This window comes from Rhodotorula toruloides (assembly GCF_000320785.1).
Source record: "Rhodotorula toruloides NP11 unplaced genomic scaffold Scaffold5, whole genome shotgun sequence".
In the NCBI taxonomy this organism is placed as follows: Eukaryota; Fungi; Basidiomycota; class Microbotryomycetes; order Sporidiobolales; family Sporidiobolaceae; genus Rhodotorula; species Rhodotorula toruloides.
Window position 1 is genome coordinate 487382 of NW_015622965.1, and position 17267 is coordinate 504648.

The 17267-nt window shown below is 63.3% G+C and overlaps 6 protein-coding genes across 6 annotated transcripts; 3 read left to right on the forward strand and 3 right to left on the reverse strand.

The window, feature by feature from the left end:
• Positions 1–97: 97 nt before the first annotated feature.
• Positions 98–1146, forward strand: RHTO_06911 (4'-phosphopantetheinyl transferase; the record flags this gene model as incomplete). Its single annotated transcript, XM_016420570.1, has 4 exons — positions 98–254; positions 319–434; positions 492–674; positions 730–1146. The coding sequence occupies 4 exons, from the start codon at positions 98–100 to the stop codon at positions 1144–1146; spliced, it is 873 nt and encodes a 290-aa protein (XP_016274971.1).
• A 79-nt stretch (positions 1147–1225) lies between these two features.
• RHTO_06912 (uncharacterized protein) lies at positions 1226–5692 on the reverse strand (the record flags this gene model as incomplete). The annotated part of the gene is made up of 4 exons (XM_016420571.1): positions 1226–1942; positions 2000–3336; positions 3397–3555; positions 3616–5692. 4 exons carry the CDS (start codon positions 5690–5692, stop codon positions 1226–1228), a joined length of 4290 nt encoding a protein of 1429 aa, XP_016274972.1.
• Positions 5693–6402: 710 nt separating this feature from the next.
• On the forward strand, positions 6403–9031 carry RHTO_06913 (electron-transferring-flavoprotein dehydrogenase; the record flags this gene model as incomplete). The annotated part of the gene is made up of 10 exons (XM_016420572.1): positions 6403–6799; positions 6867–7552; positions 7609–7780; positions 7837–8152; positions 8227–8275; positions 8339–8578; positions 8658–8672; positions 8785–8811; positions 8923–8957; positions 9025–9031. 10 exons carry the CDS (start codon positions 6403–6405, stop codon positions 9029–9031), a joined length of 1944 nt encoding a protein of 647 aa, XP_016274973.1.
• A 904-nt stretch (positions 9032–9935) lies between these two features.
• On the forward strand, positions 9936–12197 carry RHTO_06914 (uncharacterized protein; the record flags this gene model as incomplete). The annotated part of the gene is made up of 3 exons (XM_016420573.1): positions 9936–10019; positions 10083–10217; positions 10308–12197. 3 exons carry the CDS (start codon positions 9936–9938, stop codon positions 12195–12197), a joined length of 2109 nt encoding a protein of 702 aa, XP_016274974.1.
• Positions 12198–12436: 239 nt separating this feature from the next.
• RHTO_06915 (uncharacterized protein) lies at positions 12437–14396 on the reverse strand (the record flags this gene model as incomplete). The annotated part of the gene is made up of 4 exons (XM_016420574.1): positions 12437–12485; positions 12544–13273; positions 13333–13871; positions 13930–14396. The coding sequence occupies 4 exons, from the start codon at positions 14394–14396 to the stop codon at positions 12437–12439; spliced, it is 1785 nt and encodes a 594-aa protein (XP_016274975.1).
• Positions 14397–15096: 700 nt separating this feature from the next.
• On the reverse strand, positions 15097–17106 carry RHTO_06916 (uncharacterized protein; the record flags this gene model as incomplete). Its single annotated transcript, XM_016420575.1, has 4 exons — positions 15097–15839; positions 15900–16277; positions 16345–16438; positions 16492–17106. 4 exons carry the CDS (start codon positions 17104–17106, stop codon positions 15097–15099), a joined length of 1830 nt encoding a protein of 609 aa, XP_016274976.1.
• Between the last annotated feature and the right edge of the window lie 161 nt (positions 17107–17267).

The window sequence follows — 17267 nt, forward strand, 5'->3', positions numbered from 1 at the left end:
TAGCGGAAGAATTGTATGTGCCCCATTTGACGTCGAGTGCCACGGATTTGCGCTCACTCCGCCGTGAAACGCTTCAGAAGGCTTCCTCCCCCTCCTCATGCTCGTCTATCTCGTCAGGAAGAGCGTAGCTTTCGTCGACGGTCCAGCGGACGACAACGTGCCACCACACTCGTCGCTGGAGCCGCTGTTGCGCTACGTTGATCCCGATTCTCGGCAAGAAATCAGCAAGTTTCGCTTCTTGCGAGATGCCCGCCGTGCGTTTGCCTTCCTTTCGCCCGACGTTCCTCGCAGCGTTCCAGCTGATCAGAAAATGTGTAGGGTGTCTGCTTGGCCGGCTGCTAGCTCGCTACGCTGCGCTTGCTCAGCTTGACGGATCCGATCTCTCTTGGTCAAGCCTTCGATTTGGCCGCAGACACCGAGGAAAGCCCTACATCGTATGTCTGATTCGTCCAATCAATACACCTGATCATTTGCTCACCCTCGTCACGCAGGTCAATCTCCCGAACGGCATCTCGTACGACTACAGCATCTCGCACGACGCGGATCTCGTCGTCCTGGCTGCCGCAGCGGGCACTTCCGATGCATCTAAACAGATCGGTGCAGATGTGATGCGGATCGCGGTGCCCTGGGAAGGCGGAAGTACGGACAAGTTGGTCGAGACGATGCGGGATCAGGTGCGGACCGTGTCAGCCCATCCTGCCGTCGTTGCTGATCAGCTTCCTTTTCCAGCTCGACCCGCGCGAGCTCCGGCAAATACAATCAGTAGCATCAGAGGACGTCCGACTGGCCCTCGCCCTCGCTTTCTGGACGCTGAAGGAGGCGTACATCAAGGCGATCGGCCAAGGCTTGCACTTCGACCTGCGGCGCTTGCGCTTCGATCTTATTGGAGCTGAGGATGCTCAAGCTGCCGGCTCGCCGCGCGGACTTGCAGGACGAGCGTTCGTGGACCGGACGGAGGCGGTCGGTTGGCGTTTCAGGCTCGTGAAGCTGGCAGGACATGCGGGAGAAGAGGACTACTGGCTAGGCTTGGCATGGCAAGGTGCGGACGGCAAGGGTGAGGTTGATTTGCAGACCGAGAGACAGCCGGACTGGCTCGTAGAAGTTTCTCCCAAGCAGCTCCTTGCGAAGGCAGAAATCGTCGACTAGTCACACTCGCAGCGAACGCGAGACGTCTGAAGAGAGCATTTGTTTGCACAGGACGTGGAAGCTACAGGAAGATCCGCTCCTACTTGCCGGCCCGCCGCAGGATTCCCTCGACCTCCTTGCGCCGCTCAGCACGACGCTCCTCGACCATCGACGCCCGACTCTCCGTCCGCACAAGTCCGAGTGGCGGTAGCTGAGGCGGCGCCGATGACTGCGCCTGCGCATGCATCGGCTTGACGGGACTGGCTGATCCGTCGCTCGCACCGCTGCTGAATTTCTTATTCGGCGTGAAGGCGTTTTTGAGCGCCGCGCCAAGACCGCCTGACGAGATGCGCAGCCGGCTCTTGCGGCCTGACGGGCTGTCGCTCGGTGTCGGAGTCGCAGTCATGGTCGCGCGAGACGGAGGGCGAGGCTGCTGGGCCTGCGCTTGCGCTTGCGCGAGGAGTCGCTGCTGCTCGAGCTCGAGCGCCTGCTGCTCATGCTCGAGTGCTAGTTGCTCGTACCGCTGCTGCTGCTCGTAGTACGCCTTTGCGACTTCCGGACTGGCGTCGGCGGGGAGTTCGGGGAGGTCGCGGTTCCTAGTGCGCAGGCTGATCGTCGGCGACTGCCTTGCAGCGGCACGAGCGCCTTCGTCGAGGTTCGCGCCCGCTTCGAGGGCCTGGAGGGCGCGCGCACCGTCCGAGTCGCTGTACATGCGCGTCGGCGAGATGAAGGACGAGGCGGTCGCAGGATTGATGGAGGGCGGCGACATCGTCGGGAAGCGGAGATGGGAAGGCGACGGAGGGCGGACAGTCGTGTCCTGCGATGGAAGCGTCGTCAGCGAGGCACTACCTGGGTACGAAAGCGGGACACGCACCGACATCTTGCTCTGCCTGGCGCCGGTTGACGGTGCATGCAGGGGAAGGGGAAGTCCGAGGCCTGCCAAGGACGTCGTGCTCGAGCTCTCCGCCAGGCTCTGCCGCCGAGCGTCTGCGAAAGTCGTCCTCGAAGGCGTGTCGAACTGCCTGCCGTCGCCAATCGAGAGAGGCGACCGGACATGCGCAGACTCGCGCCTGTTGGCGGGAGAGGGCGTCTCGGCGAAGGCCGAGGAGCGGACGCCGCTTGATGCTGCGTAGCCCAATGTGTGTCGGCGATTAACGAAGGCGGACGAGCGGTCCTCGGCGGCCGCTGAGTCGACGAGCGGACTGCGAAGGACCTCGCGAGCGAGCGCAGGCGACTTCGCACTGGCGTGCGAGACTGTCGCACGGTCGTAAGGGCTGGCCGTCGTGGCTCGTCGTGGCGGCGAGTGAAGCGCAGCGACACCGTTGACTCCGCCGACCGAGTTGCGGTACGCGCTGGCTCGGCTAGTTGGTCGGCTGGCCGCATCGCCGTCGTTCTGCATGCCGGGCGAGGTGACACCGTTGACGCTCCGTCTCGCCCTGTCACGCTCGCGATCGAAGCGCACAAACGCGACGAGGTCTTCCGTCAGGCTGCGGACCTGGTCGTCGCTCGTCCTGAGCAGCGCGTTGACGTTTCGCTCGAACTGCGCGACCGCCAGCATGGGCGAGCGCTGATCCTCGTCCAGCTGCGCCTGCACCTGTTCCTCCTTGACCGCTTCGACGAGTCCTCGCAAACCCGAGTTGAGCTTGGTGGTCGAAGAGACGAGAGCCGTCATGCGCTTGACGAGCTCCTGCGAGGCGTAGTCGGTCTGTCCGGCGCTGAAGTTCTTGTCGAAGTGGTCGAGAGCGGAGAGGAGCAGCTTGTGGTGCTCGGAGGCGTCTGGCCCGGCTTGGCCGATGAGTCCTCGCAGGGCAGACTCGAGGCGCGGTGCACCAGCCATTCCGCCTCCTGGAGCTGACGATGTGACGGAGCTGGACCTGCTCATTCCCGTTGACGCGCCGCCTCTTTGTCCAGCTGGCTGCGAGAGGTCATCGTGCGCGCCTGATACCGACGACATTCGCATCGCATACGCGCTTGTCGACTGCCGCTTGCTCGGCGAAGAGTTCGAGCTCGGCGGTGTGCTCGTGCCGACGAGACCTGGCGCAGCTGTTGCAACGATCCCTTGACCAGCAAGGAGAGCGTTGATGGCGCGGATGGTTCGTTCACGCTCGGCTTCGCTCGGTGAGACGGGCGAAACGGCATGGCGGGCTGAGGCTGCGTCGCCGCTACTGCCGGAAGCGCGAGAACGCATTGTGCTGCGCGTCGAGCCGTCGACTGTGTGCCATCACGTCCGTCAGTAAGCGGGCGCACCAGGTGTGAAGAGACGTAACGCACAATCGTTCCGCCAGGCGTCGGAGCTTCTCATCCTGTCCCTCCTCTCTCTCGTCTCGGAAGACAAGCTTGACTGGCGGTCGTCCGACCGTGCCGAAGTCGACGGCGGAGGTGGAGGCGTGATTGTCCCGCTTCTCGACGTCGGACGGATGGAGCGAAGACCTGCAGCAACAGGAGTCAGCATCTCGCAGCCAAAGCCAGCCTTGCGAGATACGAACGCACCCGTCGCCCTGTCCACTCCGCTCTCCCTGCTCGTCTTCTTCGCCGACTTTGGCGTTCTTTCGAGCTCGCCATCGTACCCATCCATCCCGTCGTCCTCGCCCTCGAAAGTCGCCTGCCTGCTCCGCGATCCACCCGCACGAACATCCTCGCTCCGACTCCACTCCCGCCTGCGACGGCGAACTTCGGTCGAGGGCGTCGAGAGCGCTGACTGAGGGCGGTAGGAGGAGAGGGAGGTGGGGCTGCGGGCGGAGGAGGCGTACGAGGGCGAGACGGTGGTCGCGCGGCGATGTCGAGCGGAGTACGAGGGCGAACTCGCATCGTCACCGCGAGTAGAAGACGAAGCGGTGAGGTCAAGGTCAAGCGGCGCAGGGCGCGACGTGCCGAGACTGGTCGCAGCGCGTGACGGCGTCCGGTCTGGCAAGAACTCCCTCGGCAACGCAGGCCTGTTCCTCCCCGTACTCCCGCCACTCCCTCCTTCCACTTTCGACTCGCTTCTAACCCTCCTCCGCTCAGCACTGCTCATCAACGCCTCCTTCGAAGCGAGGTTCCGCAACGAACGCTGGATTGCTTCGTCGCGCTCGGCTGTGCCGCCGAACGCAGAGGCTGCGCGTGTTCGAGCGGAGCCAACAAGCTCGGAGCGACGAAGAGTTCGGTAGGGAGTCGAGGAGGTGCCGGCCGAGGTGTAGTTCGAGAAGGAGGTTGCGGCGCGGTCCGGGAGGGAAGACTGGTGCGAGTCGTCGAGCGGAGTAGTCGAACGCAACGCTGCGCCAGACCTGTTGCCATACGTCTGACTGCGTCGCTCGAGTGCCGAGGTACGGCCGTTCTCCCTCCCCGCCGCATCCAGGTTTCCCAGCGTCCTACTCCGCGACACACTCTCCGACCTTCTGCCCGAGTCCCGATACCGCCCAAACTCGTCGCTGCGTCCATACGACGCCCGGTTCTCCTCCAACCACGTATCCTGACCCTGGGCAGGCGAGAACCGCTCATCGGCTAACAACGCCTGGCCATTCGCCAGTTCACGGATAGTCGAGGCGGTCGAGCTGCGCGTCAAAGTTCCGCCGGCGATGCGTGAGGCGGGGGACGAGTTGATCGAGTGGAGGATACGCTGGTTCTTCTCCTTCAGCTCTTCAGCTCGCCGACTCCTCCGCTCGCGCCGCTGCTCGAGCGTCTCGTCCTCCACCTCTGCATCCTCCACCTCTCGTCCAACACCACCAAGACTCGACCCCGCCCTAGCCCTCAACCTCCGTCTCGGCTCAAGCGTCGGCGAATCTCCCTCCTCTCCCCCAACTGTCGAAGCGATACTCGCAAACCCACCCTCCTCGTCAGTCCTGATCGGGCTATTCGGCGCACTCCCGTTCCGCCTCGCTTCGCTCTTTGGCGGTCGGAGCGGTTTCGGGATTGAGGAGGTGGGCGAGTCGGGAGCGGGTGAGTCGGTCGAGTCGCGCGGGAGGAAGTGGTGAGTTAGGGTAGGGGAGGAGGTAGGTTCGTCGCGCGAGGCTGTTGAGCTCGTAGAAGGAGAGGGAGGAGGTCGATTCTTGCCTCCTCCGCCGCCGTAGATTCCCATTGTCGAAGTCGAGGCAAACCGAGGATGCGCGGGGGAGTGGTTCGCAAGCGAGGGTGAGACTTTGGCGAAGAGGGACTGAGAGCGAGAGACGGCGCTGCTTGATGATGAGGGGGAGGCGCCGCGAGCGAGGGAGGAGGAGGAGCGGGGAAAGTCGAGGTCTGCTGCGGAGATGGCTGCTTTGGACGAAGCTGAACGACCCTGACCGTCCAAGAGGGACGACGAGGACGAGGTCGAGGCGGAAGAGAGCGTTCGGGACAAGGCAGGATGTGCTGCCGACCCGTTCGAACCAAGATATGGTTCACCTTCTGCCGTCCCTCGCGGCGCAGCATTCCGTCTCCGCCTGTTCTCGCTCGCGGATGAGCTGCTTCTCTCCATCCCAGCCGAGTCAGCGCCCCATTCGCCGTAAGCGGGTTGAGGGCTGCCGTTGTTGTCGTCGGACGAGGAGGAGGAGAGGCTGCGCGAGTGGGTCGGCGGGACGGGCGGGGGGAGCGAGGGGAGGCCCGAGTCGTCCATCGTAGCGCCTTCAGAGCGCGATCACGCCGATCAGGACGGAGCGGGCGATGGAGCGGAGGGAGAAGGGGAAGTGGGGAGGTGAAGGTGGAAAAGCAGTATCTAGGCGGTCATACGCTGCGCGAACGGCCGGTTAGTTAGTCTGCGGCTCGTTCAGACGTGTCCTCATGGCAGCAGCGCCTGGCTTGCGAGCCCCGCCTGCAGCGAGACGCGATCAGGAGAGCGGAGAACGTACGCTTGTTCTCCCGCCTCCGCGCGTTCTGGCGGTTGTGCTGGTGCGCAGTCGTAAAGCAGAAACCAGTCGTCAGCCAGCAGGCGTCGCTTGAGCGAGCGAGCGTGTGTGAGAGGAGCAAGACGGACGTTCGCAGGAGGCAAGGGTCGTCAATCTGGGCACGCTCGGGTAAATCGCCTGCCTGCTTCTTCTGAGCTGTAATTCGCTCGCTAAGGTGCAGACTGGACCCAGAACGAGCTCAGCAACAAGCGAGGTCGACGAGGACAGGGAGGACCCGCTCACTACCCTCCTTCTCCCGCCTCAATCGCTCGTTCTGAGCCCTTGTTGTCCCAGTAAATCATTTCAAGCAGTTTTGCATTAGTTGCAGATACCGCAGAACCCGCCGGCCGTGTCTGCTCGCAGCCAATGCTGTCTGCTCCGTTCGACTTCGCCGCGAGCGGCTTCCCTCCTTCGCATCGCTCTTGCTCTCGTCGCTTCGAGGATGCTGCGCTCGACGGGACACGCTGCACGCTCGCTGGGCTCACCAGCACCCGCGCTCACCCGCCGCACCGCTGCCTCGCTCCCCGCCCGCCTCCCCACCTCGTCCATCCCACTCGCAACTCGCTCCGGCCCGTCCGCCCTCGCCAACCGCAATGCCAGCCGCTTCGCGCTCCCCGCTGGCCTGCGCACATTCTCTACCACTCCCCGCGCGAGACAAGCCGAGCCCGTAGACCAGGAGCTCGACTTTGAGGGCGTCGAGCGCGTCCAGGACGAGGTCGATGTCTGCATCGTCGGCGGCGGACCGGCAGGTTTGAGCGCCGCCATCCAGCTGATGAAGACGGCGCAGGAGAAGGGGGAGGAGATCAGGGTCGTCGTCCTCGAAAAGGGCGCAGAGGTCGGTTCGTCGTCTCGTTCTTCCGCGTGCAATTCCCCTCGCCAATCAAGCTGAACCTTTGGCGATCGCAGGAGCGCACATCCTCTCTGGAGCCGTCATCGAGCCTCGAGCGCTGGACGAACTCATCCCCGACTGGAAGGAGAAGGGCGCGCCTTTGAACCAGGAGGCGCTGTCCGACTCGATGCGATGGCTCACTCCGACCGGCTCGTTCGCGATGCCGCACCCGCCGCAGATGTCCAACAAGGGCAACTACATCATCTCGCTCTCCAAGCTCACCCGCTGGCTCGGCGAGCAGGCGGAGGAACTCGGCGTCGAGATCTACCCTGGCTTTGCCGGCGCAAAGATCCTCTACACTGAGGACGGGACGGGCGTCCGAGGCGTCCAGACGAACGACATCGGCCTCGACAAGAACTTCAAGCCCAAGGACTCGTTCGAGCCCGGCATGGAGTTCCTCGCGAAAGTCACGATCCTCGCGGAGGGTTGCCACGGCAGCTTGTCGAAGCAGGTGCAGGGCAAGTTCAACCTCCGCGAGGGCAAGGACCCGCAGACGTACGGCTTGGGCGTCAAGGAGGTGTGGAAGGTCAAGCCCGAGAAGCACGAGCCGGGCAAGGTCCAGCACACGCTCGGATGGCCGCTCGACAACTCGACGTACGGAGGCACGTGGCTCTATCACATGGAGGACGAGATGGTCTCGCTCGGTATCGTCGTCGGACTCGACTATAAGAACCCGTACATCTCGCCGTACAAGGAGTTGCAGGTGAGTTCGTGCGCCCCTTCCTCTTCATCCATGTCTGACTCTCGCTCCTCCCGCAGCGTCTCAAGCACCACCCGCTCTTTGCCGACCTGCTCGAGGGCGGCGAGTGCATCGCGTACGGCGCGCGTGCGCTGAACGAGGGCGGCTACCAGTCGATTCCCAAGCTTACCTTCCCGGGCGGCGCCATGATCGGCGACTCGGCGGGCTTCCTCAACGTGCCCAAGATCAAGGGTGGGTGCGCGTGCGACTTGGCTGCAGGAAGAGCGCTGACAGAACCGCGTTCGCAGGCACGCACACCTCGATGAAGTCGGGCATGCTCGCCGCCGAAGCCGCCTTCAACGCCATCACCTCTTCTCGCGCCTCCGAGTCTGACGCGTCCTCCGAAACCGCGCTCGACGTCTCCGAGTACGAGAAGCTGTTCGAAGAGTCGTGGGTTGCGAAGGAGCTGAAGGAGGTTCGCAACTTGCGGCCGAGCTTCCATACCTCGCTGGGCAACTTTGGAGGGATCATCTACTCCGGCATCGACTCGTTGTTGCTCAAGGGCCGCGTGCCTTGGACGTTCCACCACCCCGAGGAGGACTACGCCGCGACTCTGCCCGCGAGGTGCGTTCGCGAAGTGCTCGGGTCCTTCTGCCCGCTCGCAGTCAACTGATCCATGCTTCTGGAACCGGCCACAGGCAGTTCAAGGAGATCGACTACCCCAAGCCTGACGGCAAACTCTCCTTCGTGCGCCGGACCCGCCTTCCACATCCATCGCTTCCTCGCCGCTGACCCGCCTCTCCCTCGCAGGACATCCTCGAAAGCGTCAGCCGCACCAACACCTACCACGCCGAAGACCAGCCCGTGCACCTGCACATCGAGCCCTCTGCGCGCGCCGCGCACGTCAAGACCAACGTCAAGCAGTACGCGGGCTTGCTTGGACGGGTCTGTCCGGCGGCGGTCTATGAGTATGTGGATGCGGAGGGGAAGGAGGAGGAGGCCGAGGGGAAGAGGCTCGTCATCAACTCGCAGAATTGCATCCACTGCAAGGTGAGGGGCTTGTCGCCACCGCCCTGCGAGGCGGTCTTTGCTGACCGCCCATCCTTCCTTCCCTTGATCTCGTATACAGACTTGCTCGATCAAGGTGCGTCCCTCTTGCAGCAACGAAGCCTCCATCGCCGGCTCCCGCTTCCGTGAGGGTCCGCTGACCACTTGTCCCTCCTCCTTCCGCTCGCTCGACTCCTCCCTACTCGCAGGTCCCGACCCAGGACATCCAATGGCGGGTGCGTCAAACTCTCCACCAACTCCGACTTTTTCCGCCCTCGACGACCTCGCCTTCGCTACAAAAGCTGACTTTTTTGCCTTCGCCGTCTTTTTTTTCGTCACATATGCAGGTGCCGCAAGGGGGAGATGGGCCCAAATATGAGATGTAACTGCAGGACTCCCCTTTCATCCGGAAACCGACAGAGCTGACCTTAGCCGTTTCGCGACCGCAGGACCTGAGCCGCTGTCCCCTCTTCCCGGCACCTCCCTCGCCTATCAGACGCTGCAATGCACTTCAAGGCATGTTGTACTCGACCCACGAAGCTCCAGCGATGCCAGGAGCGCCCTGCGGAGAGGACAGGCGGCCTTGCGAAGGTCCCGCTGACGCGCTGGCGGAGGCTTCCTGCTCGCTCCTCAATCGCATTCACAGCTTCTCGCTCAGGCTTCGTCGTCGTCACAGCAACTCGCCGGCACACGCACGAGCCTTGCCTCGCTCTACACGCCGACGAGCCGTCCTCGCACAATTCGTTCGCCCGCCCAACATTCCACCTTCCCTCTCCGCGCTCGCCCGTCCGTCTCGCTTGTTCCAGCGCGAGAGGGTCGATGGGATCGCACCAACTTTTTCGGAAAGCGCGATGAGGAGCGGGTGGGTTCTTTCGAGCGGCGTGGGCGGGTGCGTGACGCTGTCGGTGTGATCGAGGAGGAAGGCGATAAGACGAGCAGGGGGTTCTCGGCAAGCTCGCTGGCCGTCCTGGCGACTGGCGAGGGTACGAGCAAGTACGAGGGAGGACGCTGTTCTGCTGCCTGTACCGGAAGAGAGAACGAGACAGCTCCTCCCTCGCAACGACTTGGCGCCGTCAAGACGGGCGCAAAGCTCTCTGCTGCGTTGCCGAATTCGAAGATTTAAGATGATGATCGCTGGTGCTCGCCGCTGCTCAATCGCGAATTGCTCGAGTCGTGCCTCGCTCGCTCCTTTCCTCTTCGCCTCGTTCGCGAGCTCGCCGTCTCTTTCGCTTGGACGCTTATTGCTGCTGCGTGTGTGCTCGTGCTCTTCGACGTCGCTCAGCTGAGCAGCTCGAAGGAACAGCGCGTAGCATTGACGGGGCCCTTCGCCTCTTCTCTCCCGCGCCGCCCGAGTCGAACGATGGCGTCCAGCTGTGCGGTGGTGACGGGGCCGCCGACAGTGACCTCGCTGGTGTCGACAACGACTGTCCTGGCCACCCAAGTCGTGCGTACACACCGCTCGCTCGCTCCATCGCTCGAGGTTGACCCAACTTGCCGTTCCCCACAGTCGACGGCTCCCGACTCGACACTGACAACCTCGACAGCCGTGGTGACCTCGAATTGCCTGCTGCCGACGGTTCTGGGACAGCTGGCGTTGTGCCAGACCACGACGAGCTTTGCGCCACTCGAGACGGTCGTGCCCGTGCGTTCCTCTTCTTCCCCGGGCTCGCATCTCGGATCGTGCGTGAATCGCCCCGCTCACACCTCGGCGTTTCTTTGCGCTGCGATACAGGGCTCGGTCCTGCAAGTAACGAGCACAGGACAGTCGCTCGTCACCGTCGTCCAGACGCTGCCGGGAGCGACGAGCACAGTATGCGAGGCCGTTCAGACGACTCCTCCGCCCAGCTCGAGCAGTCCGTCCTCGACAACAACGACGACGACGCCACGACGGACTACGACTACCCCGCCACCAGTCCTCGTGCCGTCCCCGTCAGCTACAACATCGTCAGTACCTTCTTCCTCATCCGCCGTCGCGCCGTCGACCCCGACCTCCGACTCAACTTCCTCTCCCGATCCTTCCAGCAGCAGCCCATCTCCCATCGACGTGATCTCTCCCTCATCTTCTGATACCCCTACACCGACTACACCTCCTTCGACCGCGACCGAAATCGTCGACGGACCCCGCCGCTCAACTTCCTACATCACCTCCTATGTCACCGTCGTCGACTCGTCCGGCCAGACACTCACATCCGCATCGACCATCCCCACGCTCCTCAACATCCCCGGCTCAAACACCTCGCGTGCAAGTCCAGGCGCGATCGCAGGCGGAACAGTCGGCGGGATCGCTGCCCTCGCACTCGCGGCGTTCTTCCTCTGGATGATGCGGAAACGGGGTTACTTTCGTCGAGGGGATGAGCAGATTGAGGAGGACGCGTGGGACCCGGCGGGACATGGGGACTATTTTGCGGGAGGCGGACGAGGCGGGTCGAGGAGGTCTGCGGCGGGAATGGCGGGGGTTGGCGCGGGCGGAGGACGGAGTTCGCCTGGAAACAGCAGCGACGAGAAGCACGACCCGCTCTCGGAGAAGGACCGCGAGATCGATGCGGCGACGCTCGAGCGGCACAAGAGCTGGTACCATCGCAGTATCGCCAGTCACGGCGACGACCTCGACCTCGAGGAGGCGTACGGCGGCGAGATGACTCAGCCTGCGGCATTCGGGTACTTGCCGACGACGAACGAGAGCGTCGGGCGACGAGCGTCGACTTATGTCGCTCCTTCCGCCGCTCCGCCTCGGAGGTCCATGTCGACCGCCATGTCGGTCGCGTCGCGCTCGTCGCACTCGCACGAGTCTTACCCTAGCCGACACCCTTCCCTCGACGCGGACCGCCGGATGTCGCACCCCACCCGGCGTCCTTCGCTCGATGGAGACCGACGCGTGTCGCTGGCGCTTCCGATGCAGTACCCGTCTTTCCAGTCTTTCGTTCCCCCTCCTGAGGGCTATATCGACGAGCCCGCCTCCTACGCCTCTCGCTCGCCTCCCCTCCCTCAAGCGCCAGTGCCAGCCATCGCGCGCCCAAAATCCGCCTCTCCCCCAATCGTTCAGCACTCGCCGTATCCGACCGTTTCGCGCCAGAGCTCGCTGCCCGGCTTGCAAGGCCACCTCCCCATTCACATGCGGTCTGCCTCGCTTGGCGGTCGTCCGACACTCAGCGCCATCCAAGCAGGTCGACCTTCGACGCACTCTCGCACCGTCACGAGCGACTCGATGTCGACCGTCTCCACGCCGCAGAGCCACTACATGCCCGCGCTCACCTCCTCCGCAAGCGAGTCGACCCTCGTCTCGACCATCCCTTCCACTCCTTCGACCTCCCTCGCGCACGACAAGTCCTCCTTCCTCGCTACTCCGCCTCTCCCCGTCTTGCCCAACATCGAGCGCCTCAAAGTCGAGCACCCGAAGCGTCCCTCGATGGACCGCAACGTCTCGTCCGACTCGATTTTCCACCCGTCTCAATGGCTCGGCGCGAGGGTCGTCAACGCGGATGACAGTCGCAGTACGACGACTACCGCCGATACCGATACCGAGACAATCGCGAGCAACGTCCTGGCGGGCGAGAGCTCGGATAGTCTCGCCGCGGCGGAGATGATTTCGCGGGCGCAGGTGCGGATCGATGGCGCTCGATAACACCCGTACGGTCCATACGCTTCTTACGCCCTAATCTTCTGTGCATATCTGTCGGAACGAACCTTGCTCTCCTCTCCTGTCGTACTGAATACGCTCCCTCTTGCCACGTTCGTTCGAAATGCATGCCACGCAGCGGGCTTGTATCGTTACATGTTCTAGGGCTACATGATGAGGGTATCGAGAGGATGCTGGGGTGCTACAGGCGGAGAGTCGATAAAGATACAGGCGACTGGGCGAGTCTAAGGGAAGGGCAGCCGCCGGCGGTGCGAGAGGACGGCTCGTCGAAGTCTGCGAGGAGAGTGCCGTCAGTAGAGAGACGCAGATGAATGGAAGCGCCTGAACGCACTCGAAGAGCATGAGGTCGCCCCAGACGTATCCTCCGGGCAGAGGCGGAGTATACACGGCGTTCCCTTCGTGGACCATCGTGTGCTCCTGCCCTCGCATCAACGCGCCCCACTCGTCGAACCGCAACAGACCTCGCAAGGACGTCTCGTCCGTGCTGAGGTTGACGTCCTTGATCCGATCTTTGCTGCCGATGCGCTCTTTGACGCGGTTCAAGAAGGGAGCCTTGTTTGACATGCGGTCCTTGAACGTCTTCTTCCGTCGGCCAGTCGGACGGACTCGTCGTCCCGCCTCGGAGCGCTCAACGAGCAAGGCGGCCTGCGCCTCCTCGTACCGATGCTGGACGAGGAGGTCGAGCCGCTCCTCCGCACCGGCTCGGTTGCGCGCCTCGTTGAGCGCCGTGACGACCTTGCGCGAGAGCTGGTCGAGCGCAGCGACTCGCGCCGGACTCGTCTCGTTGAACTTGGGCGTGTGGTGAAGTGTGCGCCAGAGGAGGGGAGTGTCGGGGAAGACGGAGGAGAGGTCGGCGAGCGCATGTACGAGGCGAGAGGAGTACCAGGCGAGGCGCTCGGTGGTCAGCTCGCTGAAGACGTCTTTGCCGGCGAGCTCGTCGAGAGCGGCGAAGTGTCGCAGGTCCCAGAAGCCGGAAGAGAACTCGATCATGTCGGGCTTGGTGCGATTAAGCGAGTCGAGGAGAGGCAGGACGATGTGAGTGAGGCGGTCGTCGACGGCGACTACGCAACCAGAAGATCAGCTTTGCAAACGTCGAGCTCGACGGAAACCTCCGACTCACCAGGAGGGTAGAAGTGCGGGTTGTACAGCAGCGACTCGTGCTCGAACTCGACGCGATTGGCGAGGCCGAAGTGGAAGACCGAGACCACCATGAAGTCGTACTCCTCGAGGTAGCAGACCGAAGGACGAGTCGCGCTCGAGCTGTTCTGCTGGGCGCCAGGCAGCTTCTCGTCGATTCCGTTGACAAACGGTGGAGGCGAGAGAGGGTGGTCGCGGTCGATCGAGGCCCACTTGCCGCCAGCGAAGCGGCAGAAGTCCTTGTTGTGGTTCCGCTCGACGTGATCGCCAAAGAGCAGGACCGTCTTGCCCTGGAGCCACGACAGCGACTTCCTCTTCGCCTTCGTCCTTCGCTTTGGAAGCGGGAACTCGAGCGTCTCGAGCGAGTCCTCAACGGTCGGCTTCTTCTTGAGAGTCGAGCGCAGAGTGGCGAGAAGGGGCGGAGGAACGCATGAGGCGTCGTAGGGTAGCCAGCGGTTGCCTTCGGGTGTCGAAGAGTCCGATGAGATGCGACCAAACTCGGCGTACGGGTTCTCGCAGACGCTGCACGGCAAGTTGGTCAGCTCATCGTCGCGAACCATGAGGGAAGGAAGCGACGCACGAAGGGTGGGAGAGCTCGAGCCCGTAATCTTGAAGAACATCCTTGACACCCCACCAATGCTTGGCTCGCGGATCATCCAGCCGCGACAATCCCATGATCCCGCCGAGGAGGAACAGCGTCAACGCAGCAAACGCAGCGCCCGTCAAGTTCTTCCTCTTCTTCCACCACGGTGGCCTCCTCGGAAAGCTGAACGGCGAGTAGAGCGGCGACAGCTGCGAATCGTACAACAACCGCTGCTTCTCGTCAAACCCTGCGCTCGAGAGTCGGCCGCTCGAGAGGGGCGAGTCGGGCGCCTCCGAATCTGTTCGTGCGCGGATCTGGGCGACGCCGAGGTCGAGTGAGGCGTGTCGTCGCGAGCGAGGGTTCTGGGAGAACGAACGGCTGTTTGCGAGGTTGCGCTGAAAGTCGGAGAGGGTTTCGATGGGGGCGGAGGAGTTTGACGGGGCGAGGTGGCTATGCGTCGACATGCTGGAGGCGGAGCTGGTACCGAGAGCGAGTGACGGACGGTGTTCTGCGAGGACGACGACCGCTCTGTGCATTCCCTGGCAGTCGGAGAACGATGGCAAGTGGGGCCGCCCGGCTTCTCAGCACACGAGCAGGGCGTCAAGGGCGTAGTAGATCGGTAAGGACAGGCGATTAAGCGAGTGTGGCAGCAGAGCAAGTGGTGACGAGGGAGCGAGGGCGAGTGAGGAGGCGAGCACTGAGAGGCGACGACCGGCGAGTCCAGTACACCTCTGCGGCAGCTGGAGAGTTGGAGACTGGCCGATCAGGCGTCCAGGCAGGTCCCTTGGCCTGCCTCAACCCTGTCATTTCGAGCGCTGCCTGATGAGGCCGGAGTTGGAAGGAGGGCGGGCGCTGGCTGTGCTGGCTGTGGGCGGCCTCGCATAGCAAACGGCAACAGAGCGCTGTCCAAGCATGGCGGCGGATGAGCGTGCCAGAGGTCGAGGGTCGACGTCGAGGTCGAGGTCGAAGGGAGGAGCGAGAGGTTGAGTCGCTCGTGCGTGTGACTTTTTCTCGCGAGAATGTGTCGCTACAAACGTTATTGCAACCAGTGCAGAATAGGCGTTAAGTCCGGGAAAGCTACACCGGCGAGGAGGAAGACCTTCGCGACAACCTCGTCTCCTCCCGCCGTATATGATACAGCTCGTCGTGCAGCTTCCTCCCGCCTCAAATGAGCTCCGTCGGACCCGTCCGCCACGTCCTAACTCGGAGAGCGGACAGCGTACTCTGCGGGCTGCCCCTCGTCCCAACAAACGCCGCACTGCGACTCTCAATCGCCTGATCCATCACCTGCGGATCCCACCGCCCGAACCGCTCCCTCAGTTCGCCGTCATCGTAGTCGAGCAGCGTCCAGCCGAGATTGGACAACTCGCCGAGGAAAGCGAGGTCCTTGACGTCCGTCGAAACGACGATAGAGAGGTTCCTCGCCGAGTGCCGGTGCTCGCGCGACTTGCGTCCCGCACCCTGCGCGACGAGGTGCTTGACTCGGTCGACAGCGCGCTGGTACTCGATCAAGTTGGGCTGGCACCGGTCCGGCTGGTTGAGGAGGCGGCATTCGCTCGCTTTTGCGCGGGCCGAGATGTGCACGGCGATGAACGGCGCGCGGTGGCCGAGCAAATAGGCGACGATGTCGCCCGCCGCTTCATGCACATCCGCAGCGAAATGCAAGTGCCGACCGTGCTTGAAAAAAGCGGTGTGGTCGCGCGGGTCGAGGTGCGTCGTCGAGTGCTTAGTCGTCGGGTGCTCGGGGCGGTACAGCGAGTGGTCGATGCAGAAGACGTGGTTTTCGGGATTGGCGTGTCGGCGAGTCGATCCGGTCGTCGAGATGGACGAGTCGTGCTTCGCTTGGTTGATCAAGCCCGTCTTGGCTGTCGAGTCGCGGTCGAAGCGCGAGAGGAACGCGTGCGTCTCTGCAGGAACGCGACTCGTCAGCGAGAAGCTCAGCAAGTGAGCGAGAACCGCAAACTCACCCTTCAAATCATCCCCTTGCCCCGACTCCTTCTGCCCGAGCGCCAACCTCACCGGCACAAAACTCGGACTCAACCCCGTCCCCTGCATCTTCCTCGTCCTCTCATTCCTCTCCTCCTCACCCAGCATCCCAATCCAACATCCCAGCGGCTCGGTCTTTCCCGCCTCCGCCGCCTCGTGCGGACGGAGGTCGTTCCAGTCCAAGACGGCGACGGACGTGCCGGCGCTGAAGCGGGACATGTCGAAGATTGTCGAGACGGGGTGAGAGGTCGTGAGGGTGGGCTTGTCGGGGTCGGGCAGGAGGAAGGGATGTGCGATAGCGATGCGCTGGAGGATGGTCGAGAGGTGGGTGAGGTGGTAGAGGTTCATCGTTTGCTCGGCTGCGGGAGAAAATGGAGAAAATCGTCAGCAGGAGCTCCTGAGCGCCGGAACTGGTTGCATACGCACCGAAGTCGCCGTGCGGAGGGCTGATGAGGTACTTCGAGTCGGTACTCAGCTCGTCTCGGAACGAGTCGTGCGGTCGAACGGCCTTCTGCTTCGCCTGCAGCGCAAATCCGTCAGCTCATGCGCGGGAGTCGCAAGCAGGGTACGCACCATGTTTGGCGCAGTCGGCGCCAGACTCGCAGCGAGGATCTGTTCCCGCCGCTGCATGTGCTTGACGATGGGGCTCTTCCCCTGTCTGCTCGCCCATAAGATGACGACAAGCATCAAGACCGCAAGGGTGCCTGCACCACCCGCAATCTGCTGCACCGTCAACCCCTGATTCGACGCCGCCTTCTTCCTCAACCTCGCGATCTCCTGGCCCTTGTCGCGCCAATTCAAGTTCCGCTGCTTGTGTTGCCGCGCCTGCGCGATCGACGAAGACTTGCTGTAGAACCCGCTTTTGGATGCTGGTGCCGGCGCATCTTTCGGAGGGGGAGAAGGCGGAGGAGAATACGCCGCCGACGAGATGACGGGGAAGCTAAAGTCGGGTTGGCCTGCGTCTGCTGGCTGTGGCTGGGAGTCGACGAGCCAGACGTCTACTTCTGTCTCGACGTTGTGGGTTTGCTGGACGGGTCGTCGTGCGCGAGGCCCTTGGTTTGCAGAGTTGGGAGGCGGAGACGAGCGTTCGGCCGTTGCGGTCGTCGTCGAGAAGGGGAGCGAGATAGCTGTTGTGCCGTTGAGGGTGAACTCTGAGCCTGGAGAACGGTGTCTTCCGCCAGCAGCCATTTCGAGCGCAGGTCAAGCGTGAGGGATGCGAGTGACGGAGGAGAAGGGGAAGCGGGCCCGTCACACAGGCGTCGCTTCGCCGGGGCTGTGCCGGGCTGTCTCGCCTGGAGTGGGCTGGCCAGCGTGTCAATCGGGGGGCTGGCTGGCGAGTTCGAGAGAAG